This window comes from Argopecten irradians, chromosome 15 (genome assembly GCF_041381155.1).
Source record: "Argopecten irradians isolate NY chromosome 15, Ai_NY, whole genome shotgun sequence".
Classification (NCBI taxonomy): domain Eukaryota; kingdom Metazoa; phylum Mollusca; class Bivalvia; order Pectinida; family Pectinidae; genus Argopecten; species Argopecten irradians.
In genome coordinates, this window is record NC_091148.1 from 12,646,576 (window position 1) to 12,672,444 (window position 25,869).

The 25,869-nt window shown below is 35.8% G+C and overlaps 1 protein-coding gene and 2 long non-coding RNA genes across 3 annotated transcripts; 1 reads left to right on the plus strand and 2 right to left on the minus strand.

Annotated features, from left to right (window-relative positions):
- The first annotated feature begins 283 nt into the window (after positions 1-283).
- Positions 284-9,607, plus strand: LOC138308589 (protein ABHD13-like). Its single transcript, XM_069249635.1, has 4 exons — positions 284-612; positions 2,836-3,058; positions 4,013-4,141; positions 9,478-9,607. Exons 1-4 carry the CDS (start codon positions 378-380, stop codon positions 9,605-9,607), a joined length of 717 nt encoding a protein of 238 aa, XP_069105736.1. The 5' UTR covers positions 284-377.
- Positions 9,608-21,632: 12,025 nt separating this feature from the next.
- On the minus strand, positions 21,633-22,761 carry LOC138309544 (uncharacterized). The gene is made up of 2 exons (XR_011206297.1): positions 22,141-22,761; positions 21,633-22,089 (listed from the first exon to the last, which is right to left on the minus strand). It is a non-coding gene; the product is annotated as an uncharacterized lncRNA (long non-coding RNA).
- A 123-nt stretch (positions 22,762-22,884) lies between these two features.
- LOC138309420 (uncharacterized) lies at positions 22,885-25,137 on the minus strand. Its single transcript, XR_011206270.1, has 4 exons — positions 24,747-25,137; positions 23,978-24,057; positions 23,317-23,437; positions 22,885-23,018 (listed from the first exon to the last, which is right to left on the minus strand). It is a non-coding gene; the product is annotated as an uncharacterized lncRNA (long non-coding RNA).
- Between the last annotated feature and the right edge of the window lie 732 nt (positions 25,138-25,869).

The window sequence follows — 25,869 nt, forward strand, 5'->3', positions numbered from 1 at the left end:
CGCGGTTTTAAATATTATTATTTCGGTTGCGAAGAGTGATTCAAAGGGCGACAACTTGTACGAGATGTCCGTGTTATTAGTTTAAAATTAAAGTTTTAACGCAATTTAAAGAGTATATTGACATAAGTCGGCCAAATAACTATTACCTGAATTTTTTATATATAATAACAAGTCTATGGTATTCAGTTATATGTAGCTGTAGTGTAATTTTTAAGTACATAATACATTTGAATAATGACGTCTCCCTGCAAATTGACCTATGACCTCACTCGCCAAACAAACATGGACGTCAGAAACCGACAGAGACACGTTTCAATGTGGTGACAAAGCGAAAACAGAAGAGACGGAGAGCTAATTTACAAATATAACACGCTGATATGCAACAAAATGTAGATATTGGTTCAGTAAGCAAAAACGCTGAGACTGAATTAAATACCAACCCAGCCAAGATGGGGAAAGGTTTTCGGACAATCGAGTTGGTGACTCGACTCGTTTTCGCTGTTGTTATGCGATTTTGGAAGTTGTGTACTACAGCAGTTTTGATTTTGTTATTAGCATTCTGGATGACAGGAGGAGTGGTGACATTTCTTCTACTTATCTTCGCCCTCGTAGGTAGGCATTGCTAGTTTTTAAGCAGCCAATAACCATTTAAACCATGACGAGATGATCGATTGATCATATCACCCTTCAAGTAATCACAGGGCCATGTATAGTTTCTATATGAAAAAATAGCCAGAAGTACATATAAAATAACACGTTATATGTATTTCTGGATATTTTTTCATATAGAAACTATACATGGCCCTGTGAAGTAATCTTAGGCAAGATGGTTTGGTGATATCGAGAGAAGCAGAAGAAATTTGACGTTCTGTCAATAATATATGCCGTAAAGTAGACCTACTGTAACAAGAGAGGAAAAAATGTAACAAATAAACCGGGATTCGAACTGTTGACCGCTGCACACTAGCAGAATACTCTACCGTTGAGCTACCTGGTCACCGATGATTGACCTAGTTCAATCCTGCTACATTCCTCCTTCCTTTTTTAAAGTCTTACCCCTCGAAGAGATACAAAACCTGAATATCACCAATGTAGGGTATTTTTAATTGGGTGTCAATTTTGTAAGGAGACCTAGGAGAAAATGTAGCTGTAACAGGAGAGGGAAATTGTAGCGGCCAGACCGGGATTCGAATCCGGGACCCTCAGAACACTAGCCGAGTGCTCTACCAACTGAGCTACCTGGTCACCGATGATCGACCCAGTCCAATCCCGCTACACTCCTCCCTCTTCTCTCGAAGTCTTCGCCCTCAAAGACACACGAGACCCTTCCAAACACCACCACCGTAGGTTATTTAGCTGGGTGCCAATTCTCTAACAGGAGAGGAGAAAATGTAGCAGCCAGACCATGATTCGAACCCGGGATCCTCAGAACACTAGCCGAGTGCTCTAACGACTGAGCTACCTGGTCACCGATGATCGACCAAGTCCATTCCCGCTACATAGCGGACACACTCCATCTGATTAAAATACGGATCCTTATTTTCACTCGATTGATAAAAGGATCTGACAACATCGCATCAGGGGTCACGTTCCGGTGACCTTTGGAAATGACCAATCATATTGCTGCTAACAGAATCTTGACTGAGGATGAAACAGTTTAAAAAAGCTGTCAGAAATTATTTTCGGTATATAGTCATCTCGCCCAAAGAGCACAACATTATATGTATATGTATACTGGGATGAAATGGAGTTATCAATTGACAAAGCAATGTGTAGAAAATGCATTTGATCTGAAGTATACATGGTAAAAAGGTCATCCGAACATGACCCCTTATGGGATGTTTGTCAGATCCTCTATTGAACGGAGTGGTTATAAGGATCTGTATTTTAATCAGATTGTGGACAGACCGGGATTTGAACCCAGACCTCTCAACACTAGCCAAATGCTCTTCTGCTGAGCCAACCGGGGGCAGTCCAACCCTGCTACAGTACTGAATAGTGTTAAGCCATATATAGTTATATATATATAGTATATAGGCAGATGTATATTTATAAATACTCAATTTATGTTCCATATTACTGATAATTTTTTTAACATATTTGTTAAAACATTCATTTTACTTTCATGCTAACAGTTTATACATGCAATGATGCATATGTACATGTAACTCGGTAAAAGATTGATGTATAAAATTTACATGCATGTATACGCCAATTTGGGTGTAATTTAATACGCCAGTTGACGTAATATAATAAACTAGGTACGCTAATTGGGATATTATACGTAAGTTAGTGTTTTTCCCCAACCTGATAAAACTGTTTCCAAACTGTGTAGCTACCTGGCTGGTATATGTAGGCAGATAAATGGCAGATTTTGAATTTGAATGCTTTTATGCAGTGTGAGAAGGTAAACGTAAAAGGTAAAATAGCAGGAAAATTTGAAAATATAGAAAAACTGTCATATGTTGCTAATCTTAATCTGGGACCTTAATCCATGTGTCTTATAATTTCATAAATAGGCTTTAATTGATATAAGATATTTACTTTATTGTTAGTTATTCATTCCCTACAAGTGATTTGAGTATAAAAATGTGATGGCAGCAGATTCAGTGATTAGCAGATCTCAATAAAAGTGAAAAGTGAAAACAAATGTGACTGAAGCACCCAAAATAAAGACGTCACAAAATTGATACCTACCCAAAAGGGAAGTAACTTTATAATATGCAAAGAATGAATATAATATTATATACGGTATACCTACAATGAAAAGTCTACAAGATTTATATTCGTATACTGGTATTGTATATTATACTATAAACTTTTTTTCTGCTTCAGGTCTGTTTTACAATGCTCAGGACATGCTGTTATACTACCCGGACCAACCCCCGCAGTCCCGACTATTTGTCCAGCTCCCTAATACTGTCAACCTTCCATACGAAAATCACTTCATTCGTACATCTGACAATGTCCGCATCAATGTTGTCTTAATCAAACACACACATGCCAATGCTCCTACTGTGGTATACTTTCATGGCAATGCAGGAAATATAGGCCACAGGTACGAAGCAAAAACTTTGTAAACTTTATATAATTAAATGATAAATACACAGGTAATATCTCTTCACATGAATTTTACATGAAAAAAACAACACAAATTTCACATGAAAAAATATTGCCTGTGTATATCCACAATTTAATCAGGAATTTTCAAGGCTGGAATGTTGGCTACAGCTGTAAAGAGGTAGTGGGTTATCAAAATTTTGGTGAGTCTAACAGGGCCGATATCATGAGCCTGCTAGGGATTCGATTGTCCAGACATGTCCGTAATTATTGTATATACACATATTGTGAAAATATTAGAACATATTGGAACACTTTGTTGATTACCGTTACTCATAAAACCTTGTGCAATGGGAGATAATTTTAAGTTTGGCTGGCCTAAAATCTGTGAAATATGATATGCTGTTTAAACATATTGTTAGTGGCGTTAAAGCACAATGAGACATATTTGATCATTACGTTGTGTCTAACTGCCTATCAAAAGCTTCTCAATTTCAAGCATTAAATATTATTGGAATAATATATGATGAGAGAACTGATTTTGGAAGTAAAATCAACACTTGGAATTGTATTGATCAATAAATGTACATGTTTGTAAATCTGTTGGTTAAAAGCCAATCATGATAAAAATAAACTACATATTCATATAAGGCCAAAAAAATTAATATGTCTGTTAAGGGTTACCCTACCGACCCTAATTGTTTACCCCCCACCCTTATTTTTTTCCGCTTTTCTACAAAAAACAAAAAATCAAAAGTCAAAATTTTTTTCTCAGACTCCAGTTCCGGCCATTATTTTAGAGTGAAAGATACTTTAAAAAAAAAATCCTCACGACTTACCGACCCTATATTTTTTGCCAATGTAACCCTAAAAAGACATATATTTTTTGTTTGGCCTAATATATGAATTATTTTCTAACATTCAATAAGCTCCTAATATGTATACTTTGTAGGCTTATAAACAGCCATGGATTTTTTACCTCGTGTGGTGTGAATGTTCTACTGGTAGAGTATCGAGGCTATGGTAAAAGTGAGGGTTCCCCATCAGAAACAGGTAAGATTCAAAATCTCCCTCTACACGGGTTTAGGTGTATGGAGGGGAGGGAAGTAGTACTGTATTGCTATTCCAAATTTGCACATTACAGAGTTATCTGCACTTGCGGGTAAGTATTTATTATGACGTCATGTGTTTGCGAGCGTAACGTCATACGTTTCGGAGAAAATGACGTGAATTGCGCTCACAAAATAATGACGTAACAATCGATACCTACCCGCAAGGGAGCCAACTCTGTTATATGCAAAGATGGAATATCTGTATGTACCTTCTGGATGCAGATGCATCACACAAACATAACATTATGATGCTGTTGTATTTATATCATTTATATTGTCCCCTGCTTTCATGAAACTGGAGGATAGTAATTTTGGTCGCGTGGGTCAAGATTTTTTTGTAATACTACCGGATTAAAAAAGGACTGTACAGAAGAGTCCGCGTGCTCGTATTGAGCTATTGCCACTCAATTATTAATGAAACCCATGCTTCAATATGTATTTATTGAGTATTTTCAGAACAGTAGTCTTAACATTAAAAATACAAATGTATAAATAAACAAGTACAATATACATAAATTATACTAGTGATCAATCATAAGATCTTCCAAATAGTAATTAGCGATTTGGTTCCGTAGTGATTCTTTGTAGCATATCATTATATGTTGATATGCTGTATTAAAAGGCCATATAATATACAAAATTTGTATACGTCTTTATTTGGAACATGGAAACGCTTGCGAGCACCGTGTCTAGTTTTTTTTTTATTAGAATCACGGTTCTAACAAAGGGAACTAGTCTCGTCATTTTGCATTAAGAAATAAAGATTGTGAATTAAGGAAAGACCCAACGTCATAACTGTTTCCTTCAGAAATAAGACTTAAAAATCTCTCACTAAAAATTCCGAAGTTGTATAGTCAAACACATATACATGTATGTGGATTAACACCAGGGATCCCTTGTATTTCAAAGACAATTAAGAAATCAATCACTAATTTGTTATATTCAACACTCGCAAAAGTAATTGATCAACATATTTACCAACGACAGTGCTTAAATTCTTTTGGACTGCAGTCACTGGAGATCAACATGATGTAAGCCAATAATGAATGTACGGCATATTTTACAGATTCCTATTGTTTTGTATGGCATAATTGTCGTAAAAATGCATGTTTGCCGTTTTGACTGAAGCTGCAAACAACGTCCACTTCCGGTCAATTGCGGAACTTCAAACGGGTATATCCTCTCACCTTCCAATGTTATGTGTTAAAGTTTAATCAATTAAATAAGTATACTATTCTTACTTTTAACTGTTATAAGTTAATCTTACATACTTGAACACACACTATCAATGTTTGCCAGATTAGTCTAACTGACAGAAATATGTAGCAGTTCGTGTCAACTCATCAGTCCAAAACGGAACATGTTTACTCATCCTTTTACAAAACCAAGTAATTAACAATGAACGTGACGCCTTCTGTCAGAAAGGTTATATGTGCAATTGAATGTAGACTATAACATTTAGACAATACCACATTTACAGCGAATGGCCCCGTCTAAACACAGAAAACGTACGAAAAGCATGTATGTTCGTGTATACTACCAATTCTACTACGAGCAAAATCGTTCCGATTCAAAACTTTGGTCAGAATGTTACAGAAAAGTACAGAGCGTTGCAACACAACTAAGGTATCGGTTTGTCTAGAATTATGTATATCATATGCTCATCACTATAAAATGCCGATATAAAGGATATTTTCAATGATTTACCTCCTTTTCTGGCAAAACTGCTGGCGGCCGCCATTTTGTTTCGTGTAACACACCAACTACAGACCCAGTGATTCCCCACCGTGGAGTTGCATAAGATAAAATAGTTTTGGCTAAAACACACGACATATTATCTGCAGCTGTCGACATATTATCTGTAGCACCCGACACATTTTGGGAGTCGCTCAACATTTTGAGCACTAGTTACAGCATTTCAAGCGCATACATTAATATCTCGAGCACACATTTAATCGAATGTTTGACATAAAAGTAATACTTTTCAATACAGTACATTCTATTATTTTTTATAAACATAACCAATGCCTTTGATAGGGATTAAACTCGGGACCTCTGGTTTAGTAGTGTGTCACTACACTGACTAAGTTAAGTAATGTTGGTCTAGACGAGAGGAATATTGCAGCTAGTGTTATCTGGGTTACATCTCGAGTTCTTGAATTATTATCTTATCATGACGTATGACATATTACCTCAAACGCTCAACATATGATTTAGAGCAATCAGCTTATCTTACCGAACGTTCCCAATATGTCAAGCCCTTTGTATGATATTTCGCTCGTGATAAGAGGTCAAGCGCACAAGATAACAAAAGTCGATGGAACAATATGTAGAACGTTGGATATAATTACAATAGAAACACAAAAGGACAATTCAATGAGGCCCATTCTGTTAAATACCAACGAAGCAAAATCTGACGCAAACGTATTGTTCCATAATATTGACACATTTCACAATATTGTTAAGCATTTTGATTGATACCCTTGAAATTCGAAATTGTTGATAAATACGATTAAGCAGCTATAACATATACCCGAGCTTAAGTCATGTTCGTTTATCAAATGCAATACATAACCACTGAGGAATTGGTAAAATTACATTTAGACAAGAACATGCAATTAATAACGCAAACAAACACTACTGTAAAAGCGATACGAGTAGTTCTAGACAAAACATTACTAAACTGGCAAGGGCCAAGGTTCGGCATACAAGACGTCCGACCACAATGTGTAATGGCGAACAGCAAGTGAGTTTGAACAGTTCACATACATTTTACAACAGTGGGCTTTTATGGCTGGCATATCACAGTAACATGTACTAATCTAATTTCTATTAGAAAGGCTTTGTTTCCGATATATATGCCATTTTGAATATATTGTTAGACTTTAATAATCACAAACATCAGCCTTACCTGTATAAGGAACAGACAAAGCCACGGTCAAAATAACAAGATGTAGGTTAGTCATTTCTCTTCTATTGGTAGAATGATGGCTATTATATTTGATAACAGGATTAAAGGTTGAATGTCCGCTGTAGATAAGATTTATAGCTTCTTATCGCCATGTTCGATGTGTTGCCATTTTTATACTTTTATATGAAGACATGTATAATATTATTGTATTAAAGATGTTCAACTGTCGACAGAGCATAAACGATAGCCATTAATTGAACAATAAATGGTTTTAATCTTGTATATATATGTATAAGTAACACAAAAGATAATATAAAATGATTTATTTTGCCTTTGGTGCATGCGCAATCAGTACTTCTTTCCATATATGCCACCGATTTTTTTTAGGGAGGCAATCAATTTTAATATTATATCTCGAGGTAAAAATTAGAATCTGGCACTTTTCAATGTTGGTAATTATGTAAAGTAAGTTTGTTTGTGTTTTACAGCCCATCGACAACATAGGTAAATAAGAGCCATACTAGAAGTCATGCAGCAGTTTATATGACAGGAGGACTTGAGATGATTGCATCTCTATGAACTAAACAAGAGGCCCATGGGCCTTAGCGGTCACCTGAGTTCGAATACAGAATGAAACAAAGACACAAAAACACTATATATTGGCCAATCAGACCCTTGAAACCAGTCAGTGATTTTATAACTGACTTCAATCTATGAAGAGTATCTGGTTCCATCAAATCTGTGAATTCAGAAGATTTTTTTTCTTATTTTAGTCATTTTGGCCCCGCCCATCTACCCCTGGAGGTTGGCCAGGGCCAATATGGATATGATGTTAAAATGCTATCTCAAGCTAATACTTCTAACAAAGTTTGACTCATTTCCTATTACACATGACCAAATAATGCTCAATTATGTGTTTTCCCTATATAAACTATAGTAAACTTGACCCCCTCCCAAGGGGGAACGTGAGACCCGAGGGTCATATAATTCACAATTTTGTAAAGGACCTCAAGACCTGTCATTCTATGAAAAGTATGCCATTTCTGGAATTTCAGAAGAAGATTTTTGATGTTTTAGCCTATTTGACCCCTTTTGGCCCCACCTCTCAGGCTCCTTGGTGTCAGTCGTGAAAATATTGTTAATAATATTCAATGACCTTCACTTACTGATAATTCTGACAACATTTGACTTATTTCCTATTACAAATGATCAAATAATGCTCAAAAATGTATTTTCCTTGTATAAACTATAGTAAATTTGACCCCCTCCCCAGGGGGGAACGTGAGACCCCAGGGTCATATAATTCACAATTTTTGTAAAGGACCTCAAGACCTTTCATTCTTTGAGGAGTATTTGATTCTACCATTTCTGAAATTTCAGAGGAAGATTTTTGAAGTTTTAGCCTATTTGACCCCTTTTGGTCCCACCCCTCAGGCCCCTGGTGGGCTGGGACCATATAATTCACAATTTTGGTAGACCTTTGGCTATGGAAGGTTTCTGCAATTAAACAAATCTAAACAAATTTGGTTCAGTAGTTTTGGAGAAGAAGTCGAAAAAGTAAATTGTTTATCGCCATACGACGCACGACGGACGATGCACGACGATGGACAAAAGGCGATTAGAATAAGTCACTTGGTGACCTAAAAAACACAGGTTGTAAATTTTGATTTTATGAAAAGATTGTATGGGACAAATTGTTTTGGTTAAAACTTATGAGAAAAACTCATGAAATGACAAAATAAAAGCGTTTATATTTTGTTAAAAATGTAGATTTCTTTAAGATAATTGAAAATACGATTATGTCTCACGAATGGAACAATGTGTACACGTCGGAGACATCGTAATACTTAGAGGAGAATCACATGCATGGCATGTAGTTGTGACCGGGTGGGGTGTGTTGCTTGGTATCTTCGGCGGCATGCTTCAGTGATATAGCACTATAAAAAGGGCAATAGTTCCACTATACAAGAAGACATAACATGAATTTACCGCAGTCTCCCAAAACACGCACCTCGCACAACATACACGCAACACACTGCATACATGGGAGGCCGTCCTTACATGACCATAGCTGTTAATAGGACGTTAATTAATCAAACAAACAAACAAAACAAAAGGCATGTAGGATTTGTTTGTTTGGGTTTTATGGCTCATCAACAACTAAGGTCATTTAGGGCCAAACTACAAGGCAGGCATTAGTAATACGATATAAACAAGGACTGTATCTACGTGATCAGGATAAGATTACTGTTAGATATATAACATGTATTATATTTCATAAAGGTTTTACTTGATGCTGATGCAGAAACATAATATACAGATTAAATTCCCATTTTGGCTTGACCTGATTTGAAACCATAAATTCGTTTTTAGTCATTTTTTTTTTATTTTAAGCCAACATGAGGAAGAAGAAGGAAAGGGAATCGTCAGTTGTACTGAAGAAAAGATTTCAGTGCAACAACAGATGTCTAGTGAATGCGACATTGAGAGAGATCAAAAGATGCAGGAGACATTTATGGACTAAAACATATAAAGAAAGATCAGTATGGTTGATGGACAAAATACCATAGGATGGTGTACACTCATTAGGAAAATTCTTCATTATATGTCTATCTGGTTCCCAAATCTGCCGACAGTGCGTTTGCCTTCTATATGGGATACACCATCACACATGTTACAAGTGTAAAAAAGAAGTGAAGGCAGGGAATTCCTTAATCCAGGTTGTAAAAAGACGTTCATAGATGAAAGAAGACCCCTTGCACAAGCATGGCTAAAGGTATTATCGTAATATCTGCATTGTCAAGAATACTGTAAGCATATGTTTTATATTTAGTGGTAATTGCACTGTAGGAACTGTGTATATTCATTTATATAGCCATTACTGTAATGTGCTAATCCTATAAGCAGTTCAAATGAACTGAAGAGATCTGTCTCAAATATCAGATGGTGACTTACCAAGGGCACTAGATGTGTCAATTTCATTTAAGGGTCGTCAACAAGATGGCTGCCTCTCATCAAATGTAGTCTTAGTAAGGATTTGTATTTTCATCAGATTGAAATGTGTTCAGCTTAAGTTATAAGTCGTCCACTCTAGTTACAGCTTATTATTACAACAAAATACGCAGAGCCGAGTCGGATCCACAGAACTATTTGTCGTTGATAATTTATGGCGTTGTTTGTTTGATTAATTAATGTCTTATTAACAGCTATGGTCATGTAAGGACGGTCTCCCATGTATGCGGTGTGTTGCGTGTATGTTGTGCGAGGTGCGTGTTTTGGGAGACCGTGATATATTCATGTTGTATCTTGTATAGTGGAAATGTTGCCCTTTTTATAGTGCTATATCACTGAAGCATGCCGCTGATGGCATGGATCAAGGTAAAGTTCACATTACATACTTTTATTGTTGTAAATTCAAAATTGTCTTAAGCTATATTTCACAACAGATTAATTATATAATATATCAGTATTAAATGACAATCTCATATGTGAAAAGCGACAATACTTCATCTTTGTTCTGTCTACTGTAATATAACTCGAATTCCATTTGTTCATGTCAATTTAAATGTATGTAACCGCGAAATTCATGTTTTAATGTTTTGAAACAACCCCAAATGCAAAACATAAGAGATTCTTGAAACTTAATTATTATAATGTTGAAATACAATCAGAGATGTAACTGATGGATGGAATTGAACTCATTTAATTGTGTTGCAGCATTGAACGCAATCATATGATATGATTTTTCCAACTGAAAAATTGTTACTTTCAGCGAAGACGAGTCTACCTCACTTTTACGGTCCAAAAGCAAAGGTAATTTCTTTATTTATTCTTGAAATACTTCTACGTGACCAAATTATTTCACCTCATCCATAAAGAACAATGGTTAAACTGTCTCTTATCAGTTGTATGATGAAATTCCAAATAAGTTGGTTTAACACATTGCTGCTGAGGAGCATATTATATTTTATCGATATTTTTTTCTCGGAGAGAATTGAAAGGATCATCCGAGTTATAAGTTCCCCTTCGACCTCATTGTATTTTTCGTCCTGTATTTTTAAACTTATTTGTCAGGCAGCCATCTTTGATTTTAAAAATTAAATTGTTAAGTCTGTTGCCATCATTTCTAATAAATAAATGAAGGCATTTACATCTCTAATAGACCAAGTGATCTTTCTGTTCTGTTAATTTCTTTTATTTGACTATCAGATGTATACTTCACAAAAGGATGGTGAATATTAGTGATATTAACCTTTTGATATTTCCTTATTACAGGTGATGGAGGAATCATCAACCATTCACAGTCCAAAACTTTGTTTGTTTTGTTTGATTTATTAACGTCCTATTAACATATATGGTCATGTAAGGACGGTCTCCCATGTATGCGGTGTGTTGTGTGTATGTTGTGCGAGGTGAGTGTACTGGGTCTCCAGACTATAGGCACTATCAGCATGACCCAAACATGGTTATGGGAATTCTACTTAAAGTTTTGGAAAAAAGCATTCTCGAGGTATCATTTTCTTTAACCCATCATCATTATTTCAAAGTCTTGTTACTAATTATTGCTATGTTTGTCAATATAATAATCAATAAAAAAAAAATTAATTGTAAATAATTGTAAATAATTGCAATGTAAATTTGATTAGATTTGGCTTTTGAAATTGCCTTTTTCAACCTTGATTTATTATTCCAGCCTTGTGGGTGTCAAGATCCTTCTTGGATATGTTTTTATGTACAAATACATTTTATTACCTTATCTACATGCATCTATAAAAATCAGAGTTTCTCAATAACAGCGATTCTGTTTCAGAATCACATCTTACCCCGAACGCTATTCCTCAAGGCTGACAATTGTTTCAAGGAAAATAAGGATAAATTTGTTCTGGTATTTTGTGAGCTGCTTGTGAGGAAAAGAATCTTTGACGTGTAAAAGAAGAGGCCCAGTATCGCTAACCTGTTTTTTCCCAGTAATTCTGTAAATTAGTAACTTGTGATTCAAAAATAAAAGACAAATTAACCCCACGATTTGTTTAATTTTGAATCCCAACCATATAATGATGCTATATATACCATACGAATATGCCATCCAATACATAGTTTCAGAGAGGAAGTAATTTATATGAATCAAAGTACTGTAAGTACTGGAGGAGGTGTTATTCAGAATCATGAAAAAGACATGTAATTTTCACAATTTCAAAACTATATGGTATTTTGTTAATTAAGATAAAGCATAGAACAGCTTCCTCAAAGTCCATGCACATACCGGTATTCTCCAATGATCTTATCCCAAAGGAAGTGTTCAATGCTGCAAATTATGGCAAACATTGCATCAGGTTTCTTAAGTTAACTGTCATGCTTTATATTTTCTAGACGTAATCTTTGAAATAAATTCCATGACAACAGTTGGCCTTTTACTAATACTGAACTAGGCATTCCCGTCGGTTGTTTTATACTTGAAATACTTCACCAGTCATATAGACCGACCTTTTCTACCATCTGTTTTCATAACCATGCCCTTTTAAGTCTTTCGTTAAAATCCTTGGATGTTTCTATACCTTTGTTATTTTTATGTATACATTACAAAGATTCATTGTGATTGAAAGAAAATACAATGGTTCAATAGAACGCATTGGTCACTTGCTACCTGGTATTTTCGATCTATTAATGCTATCATCTAAGTATAAGATCCAAAGGACAATGGTCAATATACTGTATAAAAAGTCATCAATATAAAAATACATGTACTAGTTTTTTTTTTTTTAAATTCATACAAGGTCACATATAAGGACAAATTTGGATTCACTTAAAGAGACATGAACCTAAATAAATTGTAAAACTGAGTAAAATATATATTTAAGACGCGTCAGATACCTTACTAAGTAAAATATATCAGCTATTGTGCAAATGTGTCAAATAAAATAATTATAATGGAAATTCCATCTTTCTGTATTTTGAACCGGCCCGGTCGAATTTTGCAGACTGCAGTGTGATAAAAAAGTAGTGTTGAACTTTAGTGACCTCCCAAATGCACTGCATAAACTAAATGAACGTAAACAAAATGGTGGGTCGAAAACGTGGGTGAAGCTAACGCAAACGAATTTCGATAGAAAACAAAGTATATCAAGAGTCAGTAACGTGCGCGATTGGGAAAGTAGGTAAATATAAATGGATCGCTGTAATGCAAGAGACAGAAGCAACTTTCCACTTAATACTTGCGTGATGTACAAATATGTGCAATTAAGTCAAGAACCTCCCCGTCATATGAAAAGTCTCGTTTGAATTCTGACTTATCATTGAAGTACGCTAAATACAAATTGTTTTATTACTAATATTAACAAATATGGCTTCTACTTCATATGTCAACGATCGTAAATTAGAAAATCATCTTAAAATGTGGAAAACTAATAATCCTTGTCGTGTCAGTAAGTTTGTTGTTCATTATAATCTCGCTTTCGACCAGCTTTCGTTTCTGTGTTCCCAAAATAGAATATGACGGTCTATTTTTACAATTTTTGGGATAGGTATTCCCCACATTTTCCTGTCGGTTTAGATAACCAATCATTGTAATAAAATATTCAAGAAACATCTGAAAACCATATCTGAGCATACAGAACAACTTATTTTAGGTTCATGTCCCTTTAATACCAGTCCTCTTAGCTATAATATTGACAGGAAGTTGTTACAAATAGCTTATTTGAACCCCGTGCCTTTGACCCCGTGACCTTGAATAAAGGTCAATGCATTAGATTCAATTTTTGGACATACTTTAAAGCCCCATTCTTTGTATTAAATTTTACAGTTCTAATAATGTATAAGATCATCTGCACTTATGACAAGAAGTCAGTTCAAAGTATTTGGCTATTTGATTCATGTGATCTTTAGGTAAAGTTTATTCGTTATTGTTAAATATCAAAATCAACACAAAGTCATATAATTGGTAAATATATATGTAATAATGATAATAATAATCACTGTATTAGTATCCACATGCAAGGTATATCTTTCTCTTCATGATTTTTTTTAAATGGCTGTTAAATAGTTGCACTTCTCCAGTAATATTTTAAAAAATATTAAACAATGACTTAATATATCAATCTTAATATTGAATCATTATTCCTCAGATGTAAACGGAATAAATTAATAAAATAAACTACCTTTTTTCATTTCATTTTAAGAAACTATTATTTACATTTTACTGACTATCGTTAAAATACAAATCATAAATATCTTTCATCTAGTTGAATTGATGGAAAAAATAATATTTTTTCATGTAAGCCAACATTGTGTTTTATATTTCATTTTATTCCATATTTTCTTCTATTTTTTTATGTCCAAGAGATAAATACATATACGCTCGCATCTACTGTATTTAACTTTTTTATTGGCCATTTGTATTTTAAAGTTACCTCCCTTACAATACTGCATGCGTTTCACGGTGATGTTTTTCTTGCTTTCTTGCAGAGCGCTCGATTTTTCTTGATAAGAAATATAAATCACTGATTAAGCGTAAGTTGACCATTTCTGTATTATTATCATTCATTGTAATGAAAATTTTTATCAATAAAACATGTATCTGCTTGACCAAGAACGTAGTTACAAATCCTTGGCTTGACTCGGTACACTGTCAAAAGATCGTGACCATTTCCTCTCGAAATTCGTTCTAGAAGGCCTATGGAAGCTACGATATCTATTTACAATAAGCTAGGTGACTATAGTGTATCACATTAAATCATATAAATGATTTGGTTTTGTAATCGCACTTAGGATACATACTGCGGAAGATAGGATTGTGTTTACTTCATCTCGCACTTCAGCTGAAGAAATATAAACAACCTGATAGAACAGTTACCGTAATGTAAGCTACCGTGATGTAAACGTAAACTATAACTGTTACAACATAACTGTACATATTTAATTTTGGAAAAAATATTGAAGTTTTTCCTCAGTCATGGTTGCAGAAACTGTCGCCGCGCATGCGTCAAGTAGAATGAATACCGGCGATCTAAAAACACATTTAGGGTACTGATGAAGTGAATCGGATTGCTTTTGCTAATAATCAAGTTTATTATTTACAATCAGATTCAAATTTTATAAGCAAATAGACTACAATACTAGATCTAGCACTACGCTTGTACTAGACACTGGCCGGTTCACTGTTATAAGTCAGAAGTCAAATATTTATATAATACCGTATTTCCCAGAGAATAAGTTGCGACTTTCCCCCCTTAAATTCGGGATCGCTACCTATACACCAGTGAGACTTATCTGTGGACGAAAACCAAAATCTGACGATATTTTTGAATTATTACTACGTCATGATCCACACGTGAAAAAAGTTTTACTCGCCGCTTTAGTAAAGTTATACATCATAAAAAATCGCCGTAAAAGTGTTTAAAAGATATAATATGTAATGAAAATATAATAAAGATGACAATAATTACGTACCAGATGCATGTTCAATCGTACAATTGTTTAATTCACAGAAAATCGGCCAACTGAAGCGTGGTTGTTTACTATCACAACACAATGGCGGACTGAACTCGCTATCGATTTTCTGCGGGTTTGTTATCGAGATAATAATATTTAAACGTCAAAAATGATCAAATATCAAATTAAAAGTTTAATATATTATCTAAATATTATGTTTGGACAAGAAATGTTCGCAGACACCAAGAAAATGGTCTTCTGAATGACTGCTAACTTGCACACGTGTTACACAGTTATCTGTCAACAGGTGTATTTCCCGGAATCCTGTCGTCGTGATTTCAATGAAATAATCAGCAATCAAGTTATACATGTAAATAACATGTAATATAGAACATAATATCAATTTTATAAGCATCCCACTGTCGTAAAAAACATCTTTTAATCGATCTCTGCAGCGTCAAACCCCGAGGTCATATCCGGAAGTTTACAAAAATAAAAGCTTGGGTATTGCATTATGGATCAACCTACACTCTAAACAAAGTCGATAATACAGTAACTCTTTACACAAAGACATATTTTATACACATGATATATCAAAATAAAGATATAATACACTTCTATGCGAAATGAAGACAGTATCTTAACCGGCGTATTGAAATGTTAGCGAGAGTAAGCATGAATTCGAACTTGCAAATGTATTACACATGTGTCTTTCCCGGAATCCTGTCCCCGCGATTTTAATGAAATACTCCAATCAACTTTATAAACGGAAATAACGTGTAATATTAAATATAATATCGACAATATAGACATCACACAGTCGTATAAAACATCATTTAATCGATCTCTGCAGTGACAAACACCACGAGGTCATATCCCGAAGTTTGCAAAAATAAGGCTACGGTAATGCATAATGCGATAGGCCTACACCTTCACTCTAAACGAAGTCAAATTTAGGTTACGATGCTAATCTTGATAATACATTAAACTATTACACAACCATATGTTTGATACACAAACTATATCAAAATAGTGATACAATACAATCCTATTCATAATGAAGACTGTATTTTAACCGGCTTACTGACATACGAACGAGAGTAGGCGTGGTTCGTACGGTCGCCATGTTTGTTTACACACAAGTAGGCTTACGTAATGGCAGAGTAGACAACAAACAGCAACATGACCAAATCCATTTTTACTCAAGATATTCACATCATTGTGAGTGTTATTTGTTATTTATTTCTATTAAGTTTACAGACAGTTTTAGTTAGTCTAATCAATCGATAATCATTACCGTATACGTACTTCATCAGAGATCCGTCAGAGATCGATCATACAAATGTATGTACTCAAACGTGGGTAACATGAATATTGGGGGAAAATAAATTGATGATCCTGTTGATACATAAAACTAGATAAACCAAATAAAAAAAAATATGTGTAGCAAATGTGAAGCATGCGAGAACAGGAAATCCCTGACAGTTCTTGACCTCTGTGCAATACACAACGTTACAATACACAGTGTAAAAGTTATCTCCCGTAGTTACGGAGATTGCCGATAGGATTACCAAGGTATAGTGTTCCGGTTATATTGAGAAACCTGAGTGATTTTATAATGGAAGGTGTATACACACCTCCATAAAAAAGTAGCCTAATTAAACCTTTTAGACCCCGCGCCTAAGGCCGCAGGGGGTCAGCCCCATCATTTGTACAATTTTGAATCCCCACCCAGAAGGATGCTACCATCAGATGGCCTAAGAGGGGGAATAATAGGACTTGCATGGTCTCTTCTCACAAGACACACTACCTACCAACTACAGCTTGGCAAGGACAATATGGTACTGGTCGAAGTGTCTGAAAACATTTCACGAAAAGAGTGTCTGCGGCTTGGTGTATTTCATAATACCATCCACCAATTTGCCTGGGGAAATACTCTATAGATGACAACTAAGGTCTACCTCTATCCTCAGTGCCTGGGGAGCCACCGCCACACCACCTGATGTGTTGGAGTTTTTGTGTAGTGTAAATTGTCTGATATTGATGGTGTCTTTCAGAATTTTTTCTTGAAGGCAGAATATTGATGGGTTATTTTTTTATGAGATGATTTAATTCTTCTATGTTCGCTTTAAATCCGCGTAGGTTCCATTGTATGATAGTGTTTGTCCCTATGATGCTCCCTGAGGATAGTTTGTCGGACCAACAGGACTACTTGAAGAAGGTTGTTTGGCGGCGATTAATGTGCTGTCACCGAAAGAGCATCATAGATGTTCCGACCAAGGATAGGGTCATCTGATTCTTTACTGGGTTTGTTGTTTAGTGAGGGGAGCCTCACTTGCATTACCTTGGTGGTTTTGGTCTGGCGTTGCTCCTGCGGTGGTGTATTTGCTGGTCGCTTGGCATTATCAGGGAGCTTTTTAACGTCAATAGACGAGCAGCGGTAACTTGTTTTCTTATGCTTGGTGTTTGAATTTTGTGTTGTGTAAGTCCTGGAGACGCCGGTGGGATTGGCGTTTTAGCTCCAGATGGCCCAGCTGGTGGTTTTTGTTGTGGTTATTTTGCGGTTTAGGTGGAACCGAATTGAACCTTTCCGGGTCCCCCAAAATTTACTTTGCAGGCCTTAGCATCAGCCATGTCTGGGACAACATTATCCCAGTTAGGCTTATCAACCAAGGCCTGGACTCTGCGTGAGTGATCTGTGCATAAGTGGTCACATTAATATTCAGGTCTGAACACTCGACATTCATCCTAGCTTCGGGGAAAGAGACATCTCGGGTATATTTGACCCGTAATATCTAACTCTCCCAAGTCCAGGCAGGACAGGTACGAGCAGACGCCGCATGGTTACTCCTGCAATTGCCGCAGTGACGGTTGACAATGTCACATTTGTCTTTTTCGTCGTGACCTTCACGGCCACAGTACTGACATACCATCTTCCGTCTACAATTGCTCTCATGATGGCCATACCTCTGGCAGTTACGGCACCACAATGGATTTTGTATGTAGACGGTGACAGCATAACGCTGGTAACCAACAGTTACGCTCTGTGATAACGTTGGTTTGTTTGTTTGTTTGTTTGAGTTTTACGGCTCATCCACAACTAAGGTCATTTAGGGCCTAACTACAAGGCAGGCATTAGTTTGTTTGTTTGATTAATTAATGTCCCATTAACAGCTATGGTCATGTAAGGACGGCCTCCCATGCATGCGGTGTGTTGCGTGTATGTTGTGCGAGGTGCGTGTTTCGGGAGACTGCGGTATATTCATGTTGTGTCTTCTTGTATAGTGGAACTGTTGCCCTTTTTATAGTGCTATATCACTGAAGCATGCCGCCGAAGACACCAAGCAACACACCCCACCCGGTCACATTATACTGACAACGGGCGAACCAGTCGTCCCACTCCCTGTATGCTGAGCGCTAAGCAGGAGCATAAACTACCACTTTTACAGACTTTAGTGTGTCTCGGCCAGGGGACAGAACCCAGAGCTTTCCTCACAGGGGGCGAACGCTCAACTCAAGGCCAAAAGTGAGGCGGTGCCAAGGGAGGCATTAGGAAGGATAAAGTCAGTTAAGAAGAAAAGGAAAGATAAGATCCTAAATTTAGTCGCCTTTTACGATCATGCAATAGGGGCAGCAGGTGCAATTCTAACGCCATAGTACAGGATAGTTGCACGAATGTGTAAGATTACCATTATCATAAACCAAGGAAGTATATGTAAGTCATACTGGGGGGTACAAGACAGGAGCTTTTGTGTTTGTGCACTGACCGTGACGTTTGACGACGACTGATTTTCCTTTGATATCCGCGGGCGCAGCCTTTAATGTAGCTTGCAGGTGCGAGGGATACCGTCTTACTTTCTGAAGCGGGGCCGTCATTTCATGAGCTGTCGTATTTTTTAACGAAAATTTAAGACATATCTTCTAAATCTTCCGTCCGTAAAGCAAGTAGTAAATGTGAAATTTAACAAACTTTACATTGGTGTTTCGTTTGACTTGATAAGACAAGTATTTGTTGAGAAAAACTGTTTTTATTCCCAGTTCATAGTTGTCTCGCGTGGTGTTTACTAGTGTAAAGAGACAGTCACGAGTCCTTCTCACTTATAAATCCTTGCATAAACTTAGTAAGAATCACAGTATTTACCTCTTTTTTCCCCTATTGGGCCCCCGCCCCTCCTGCCCCAGGGGATCTCCTGCCCCAGGGGATCAGAGCCAAAATTTATACAAGTTATGTTCCCCTTCCCCCAAGGATTTATAAGTGAGAAGGATTCGTGTCTGTCTCTTTATATTACTAAACACCACGCGAGACGCCTATGAACCAGGAATAAAAACCGTTTTTCTCAACAAATACTTGTCTTATCGAGTCAAACGAAACACCATTGTAAAGTTTATTAAATTTCACGACGTTTATTACTTGCTTTAAAGACGGAATATTTAGAGGATATGTCTTAAATTTTCGTTAAAAAAAAATCGACAGCTCATGAAATGACGGCACCGCTTCAGAAAGTAAGACGGTAACCCTCGTACCCGCAAGCTACATCAAAGGCTGCGCCGGCGGATATCAAAGGAAAATCAGTCGTCGCCCAACGTCACGGTCAGTGCACAAACACAAAAGCGCCTGCCTTGGACTTCCCCAAAACCCAGTGTGACTTATCCTTCTCTTATACGTCCTTGCCTTCCCCCAAGGATGTTTGAGGCCAAATTTTGTTACAATCCATGCAGAACTTTAGGACAAATAGAGCTTTACAGGATTTAACATTAATTCCCTTATTCGGCCCCGCCCCTCCTGCCCCCGGTGGGCCAGAGCCAAAATGTACACAAGTCCATTTCCCCTTCTCACAAGGATGTGTGTGGCCAAATTTAGTTACAATCCATGCAGAACTCTAGGACACGTAGCGATTTATAGGATTTACCTCTATTTTCCCTATTGGGCTTACTACATGTTATTATGCTTACCTCAAAATGTTATAATATAATCTGTGTTATTGTAAAGTCTGTGATATTATAGTAAGCCTTTTTTATTGTTAAATTAAATATAAACTTACATATGTTTGTCGCAAGAAAAGCACGTTAGTGTTAGCAACATGGGTTTGAATGAACGATAACAAGTCATTTCGGCATCGATATCTTGATCATTAAGACACTTGGGCAGTTTTAATTCTGCCGAGAGTTGTGCAGATTCAATTTCGGGTCCTTCGTTGTCTATCTTCCTTCCTTCTTCCTTACATCTCTCAATTACTGTCGGAGTTTTAGTATAGAGTTCTTTCCTCGGCAGAGCCAATTTGATCCCAGGCCGAGATGCATGGTACCTGAAATTCACCGTTCGCCTTTGGCTGTCCAACGACCTACTCACATAGTCTGGTACAGGTGTAGTCACTAACAACGCATTTATACCACGTTCGTTAATTGACTGGATGAATTATGGCGATCCCGTACCCATGCAAACCCGTACCCAAAATTGGCTAACTCGTACCCAAAATTGGCTAACTCGTACCCAAGGTTGGCGAAGTCGTACCCATCATTTAAATACTGTTATAAGTTGTGCAAACCACATGTGTTATGCTGTATGCGATTGAATATGCGTGCATACGCATGCGTAAGATATTACATGGTTAAAGGGAGACAACTTGGACAAGCAAGTATACCATCACGTCATTACCTTACTACACAATAAGGCTATTAAGTATACAATTAGATTTTTTTTAAGATTTAAAATTAAATTGATAGATTTATGTATATATATACACACATATATATGATAGGAATTATATATCAAATAGTTTCATATGTATTCAAGATTATGACCTGATGGGATACTTATACTCATTAAAGTGGTAGTTTCTGCTCCTGCTTAGCGCTCAGCATACAGGGAGTGGGACGACTGGTTCGCCCGTTGTCAGTATAATGTGACCGGGTGGGGTGTGTTGCTTGGTGTCTTCGGCGGCATGCTTGAGTGATATAGCACTATAAAAAGGGCAACAGTTCCACTATACAAGAAGACACAACATGAATATACCGCAGTCTCCCAAAACACGCACCTCGCACAACATACACGCAACACACCGCATACATGGGAGGCCGTCCTTACATGACCATAGCTGTTAATAGGACGTTAATTAATCAAACAAACAACACAACCCATACCGAAATAAAGTACAAAAAAAGTACACTAAAAAAAGGTCAAAAAAAGCATGCTTTTTTTGACTCAATTTGGAACCGAACTTACCTCCCGGTTCCAAAATGAGTCAAAAAAAGTACAAAAAGTACTAAAACAGGCTCATAAAAGCATGCTTTTAGTACACTCTATTGTTTTACACCATACAGAAAAAGTACAAAAAAAGTACTCTGTGGGGGGAAAAAAGTACAAAAAAAGCACACATGACCGTGGCATGTGTACTTTTTTTGTACTTTTTTTCATCCAGAAAAAGTACTATAAAAGTACAGTACTTTAATAGTACTTTTGAAGGTAGGCCAAAAAGTACTAAAATAGTACAAAAAGTACAAAAAAAGCACACTGTGTACTTTTTTTGACCTTTTTTTCATCTAGAAAAAGTACTAAAAAAGTACAGTACTTTTTTTGACCTTTTTTTTCATCTAGAAAAAGTACTAAAAAAGTACAGTACTTTTTTTGACCTTTTTTATCCAGAAAAAGTACTAAAAAAGTACAGTACTTTTATAGGTAGGCCAAAAAGTACTAAAACAGTACAAAAAGTACAAAAAAAGTACTTTGTGGCGGAAAAAAAGTACAAAAAAAGCACACAGTGTACTTTTTTTGACCTTTTCTTTTGTCTAGAAAAAGTACAAAAAAAGTACAGTACTTTTTTTAGTACTTTTCTATGTAGACCAAAAAGTACTAAAACAGTACAAAAAAAGTACAGTACTTTTTTAGTACTTTTTAACAAGCTCAAAACAAATTATAAACTGTATGAAAAATTTACTACTGATGTTGGTGGAAAAGTACCAAAATAATTAAGAATACAATATGAAAACCCAGGTGTACTCTTTCACTAATTTCAAATACTATGATAGAAATCTTATTTATTGATGGTTATAGGTGCCTCAGCTCACCTAGATGGACCTATTAGTATCTCTTATAACACAGAAAAAGTTTAGCAATGTTTTTCTTAAATGAAGATGCAATTCAAGGTTGTTTTTTTTTTTGTTCAAATAGACTTGTCTTAGTTAGTGCAGTGTTTTTTTATGTGACACACAATCCAACCAAGATGGACCCACACATCAAGTTTAAAGATAGTACCTGGACATGGCAATGCACAGAAGAAACAAATAAATTAAGGGCCACACTCAATATTTACAACACAACATTGTATTCAGAGATAAAACATGTGTAAAATGTTGAACATTGGCATCGGGTTTTGTCACAATGTTGTCTACAATATAAATTTCAATATGTGAATGCAATGAAATCCTGTCCAAATCTTTTCCCCTTGATCACTGTCCAGTGCAAATCCATTACATGCTGTTTTTCATTCCATTTTCCTGGCAGTGAAAGCCTGAAAAAAGACAAAGACTTGTGCTGGAACAATAATGTTTATGGGTATATTAAAATGTCTTATATTTTTGTTTGGCTCAAATAAATCTTTGCTTTAATTTTATACCATGCCATGTGTATGAATGTAACAACGTAAATTCCTCCATTTATTTTTCGAAGCACCCGCCTATATGAACGTACAATGAAGCCAGATACACTCCACACAGGATTACTGAGTTTTAGTGTCTAAAATGGCATCCATATTTTTACATAATTGCTAGTAATAGCAATCTGAAACCAGGATAGATTGAAATATTTACCTGCAAAAGTGGCTTGATGACAGCTGTGGATTTTCAGTCTCTTTGATGAGGTGCATTCATTTTCAGTCATCAGCTATTCATTTGTTTTTGTTGACTGTTTCTTCTTCATAATTACTGTATTCTGAAAAGAAAGAAAAAAAATAGGATGTGCAATATGGATACAGTGCGAATGCATATGGTACAATAGTATACTCATAAAAAGTTCACACATGGCTAGATTAATTAATCAAAAATAAATTTGCAGAACTAAATTATTTTAGTGTTTTTATGTACGCATGGCGCAGCGCCGTGCCCTTTTTACCTGAAGCCATGCCTCGATCTATAACCCAGCCCTGTTTGTCCCCAGTACAGTTTTACTAAACTACCAAAATACCAGGCAGTCGCTTGATAATTATGTAAACAAAAGAGGTGTGACCACTCCCTGACCCCTGATCAACACCCCAGTGACCCTACTGTCATTCTGATAAATGACATTTTTCTCAGAGTGTTAATTCACTTAAATTGTAAGTCTCAATGAAATATTACTTAACATTTTGGAATGCAAAGGTTATGTTTAGATGGTAAAATAACTCTTTTTATAATGTTCATACATTGTGTATATCAGTCATCTTAAAATATTTAAATATTCACATGTTACCACCATCCTTTTATTAATATTTACCTGTTTAAATTAGGCATATTAATGTTATGTCTTTAACCAGTCTGCCCTCGATCATTATCACACACATATCTGCAATTTGCCTGAAAGGAAAAATATGAGGTTATATATACATGACCTGATTGTATGGAAACACATGTATGAATGTGTATACACATTTAGATTTAATTGCAGGACTTAATTGACTGATGGACAGCAAAATGTAAATATGATAGGATTACATCATTGAAACATCATACCATCTTATCAAAAAAATGTCGTGAAAACAACGATATAATTGAATATGAGCATCCAAATCACACTCACATATTTAAGTTAATAATGTTATTTCATTACCCATGTTTTCAAGAAAACAAATATTATTTCCCAATCTAATTAATCATGATGAATAAAGTAGTTTTTTTTTTTTAAAAAAAACATAAAATAAATTATGTACCACAAAACGAAATTGTGGGCGATAATGAAGTGAAAATGATATGGAAAGTTCCATAGTTTTTTTTAATAAAACTTGTGTCCAGATACAATTTGTTGGATGTTGAATTGATTTATAACATTTAAACCCCCCTGCCGTGTAAATTTTCTTGTGATTTGAAATTGGAAATGATGTTGAAATTTACAACTGAACGGCAATGAAATAATTGCCAAGCCCATTCAAAAAGAAAGCACAGCTATGTAAACAAAAATGATGTCTAACTTATTTCATAAACTGGGTGTTTTAATTGCATCCAAATGCTTTCAGAACGAAGTAAACAAGTAAGAGAAATGAACTTACCGTAACTCCATCCTCCATCGGTACTGTGTTCACCAGCTAGAGTTTGAGGAGATCGATGGTATTGTAACAATAAACAAAAAATAAATAACCTCGTGTCTCTGTGCAAACATCCTACCTTCTTTCGATGTTGGCCCAGCAGCCAGTTATATTTGTTTGTTTACATTCTGCAATCAGCTGACAGACGTAAACAAATATGGCCGCCAGCCAGCTGTTTCACATTCTGTGTTTCCCGCTCAAATAATCACGTGACAAACACATGTGGGGCCGCTTACGTCTTTCACAAAGGAATGCTGTACTATAATATTTCTAAACAAAATCTCTCAATTCCTCACGTTTTATTATTAACTTAGGACAAGGAATAAAAAACGCAAACAAATTAACTGGTGTGCTGATAAATCCACATTTAGTTGCTGTATTACAAACAGACACCTGTAGGCCTCTTACGTGATTCAAAAGAATGTTGTACGATCCTATCGTCTAAACCAAACCTCTTCATTCCTAAATTTTTGTTGAGAGTTTGTGATAATATATCAAAACAGAAAATATACGAACTATTATATTAATAAATCCACCTTTTTGACGCGAGGTGTAAACCAATTTATAATCACGACAACAGAGTATTTGTAATAAGAACCATTTCCGGCATGTCGTGAAAAGATCGAGATTTTTATATAAAAAAAAAATAAACAAAACCCTTGTTTTTGGCATGGTTTGGAGGAACTTTTTAGAGTATCAATTTCATCGTTGTGATGCTGGAAAGATTATATAGTCACAAGCTATTTATCATCGTATAAGACCATGTGTCTGACCAGAAACATCCAGGCCTACGTAAACATGAGCCGTGAGTGTTTTGTTGGTTAGCCTACTATGATGTCCGAGTCGGTGTAAACAAATGAGTTGATAAAATTCCATTGACAAATTCATCTATGATAGCTTGTATTTCCTTTTACATATAAATCAGACCGATAGCATATTTACGTCAACAGTGTGTGCAACGGAGTATCCCCGGCATGTCTATTTGTTTTGGTTAGTTTGTTGAGATTTTATACTGAAACCATTTAATCATTATATGAGGATGGAAACACTTTCACAAACTATTTATTATCGTATGGGACCATGAGTC

Coding starts and splice junctions, on each gene's coding strand:
- LOC138308589 (XM_069249635.1), top strand. CDS start 378: ATGCAACAAAATGTAGATATTGGTTCAGTAAGCAAAAACGCTGAGACT. Junction 3,059..4,012: donor GCAGGAAATATAGGCCACAG/GTACGAAGCAAA, acceptor TATACTTTGTAG/GCTTATAAACAGCCATGGAT. Junction 4,142..9,477: donor CAAAATCTCCCTCTACACGG/GTTTAGGTGTAT, acceptor TTTTATTTTAAG/CCAACATGAGGAAGAAGAAG.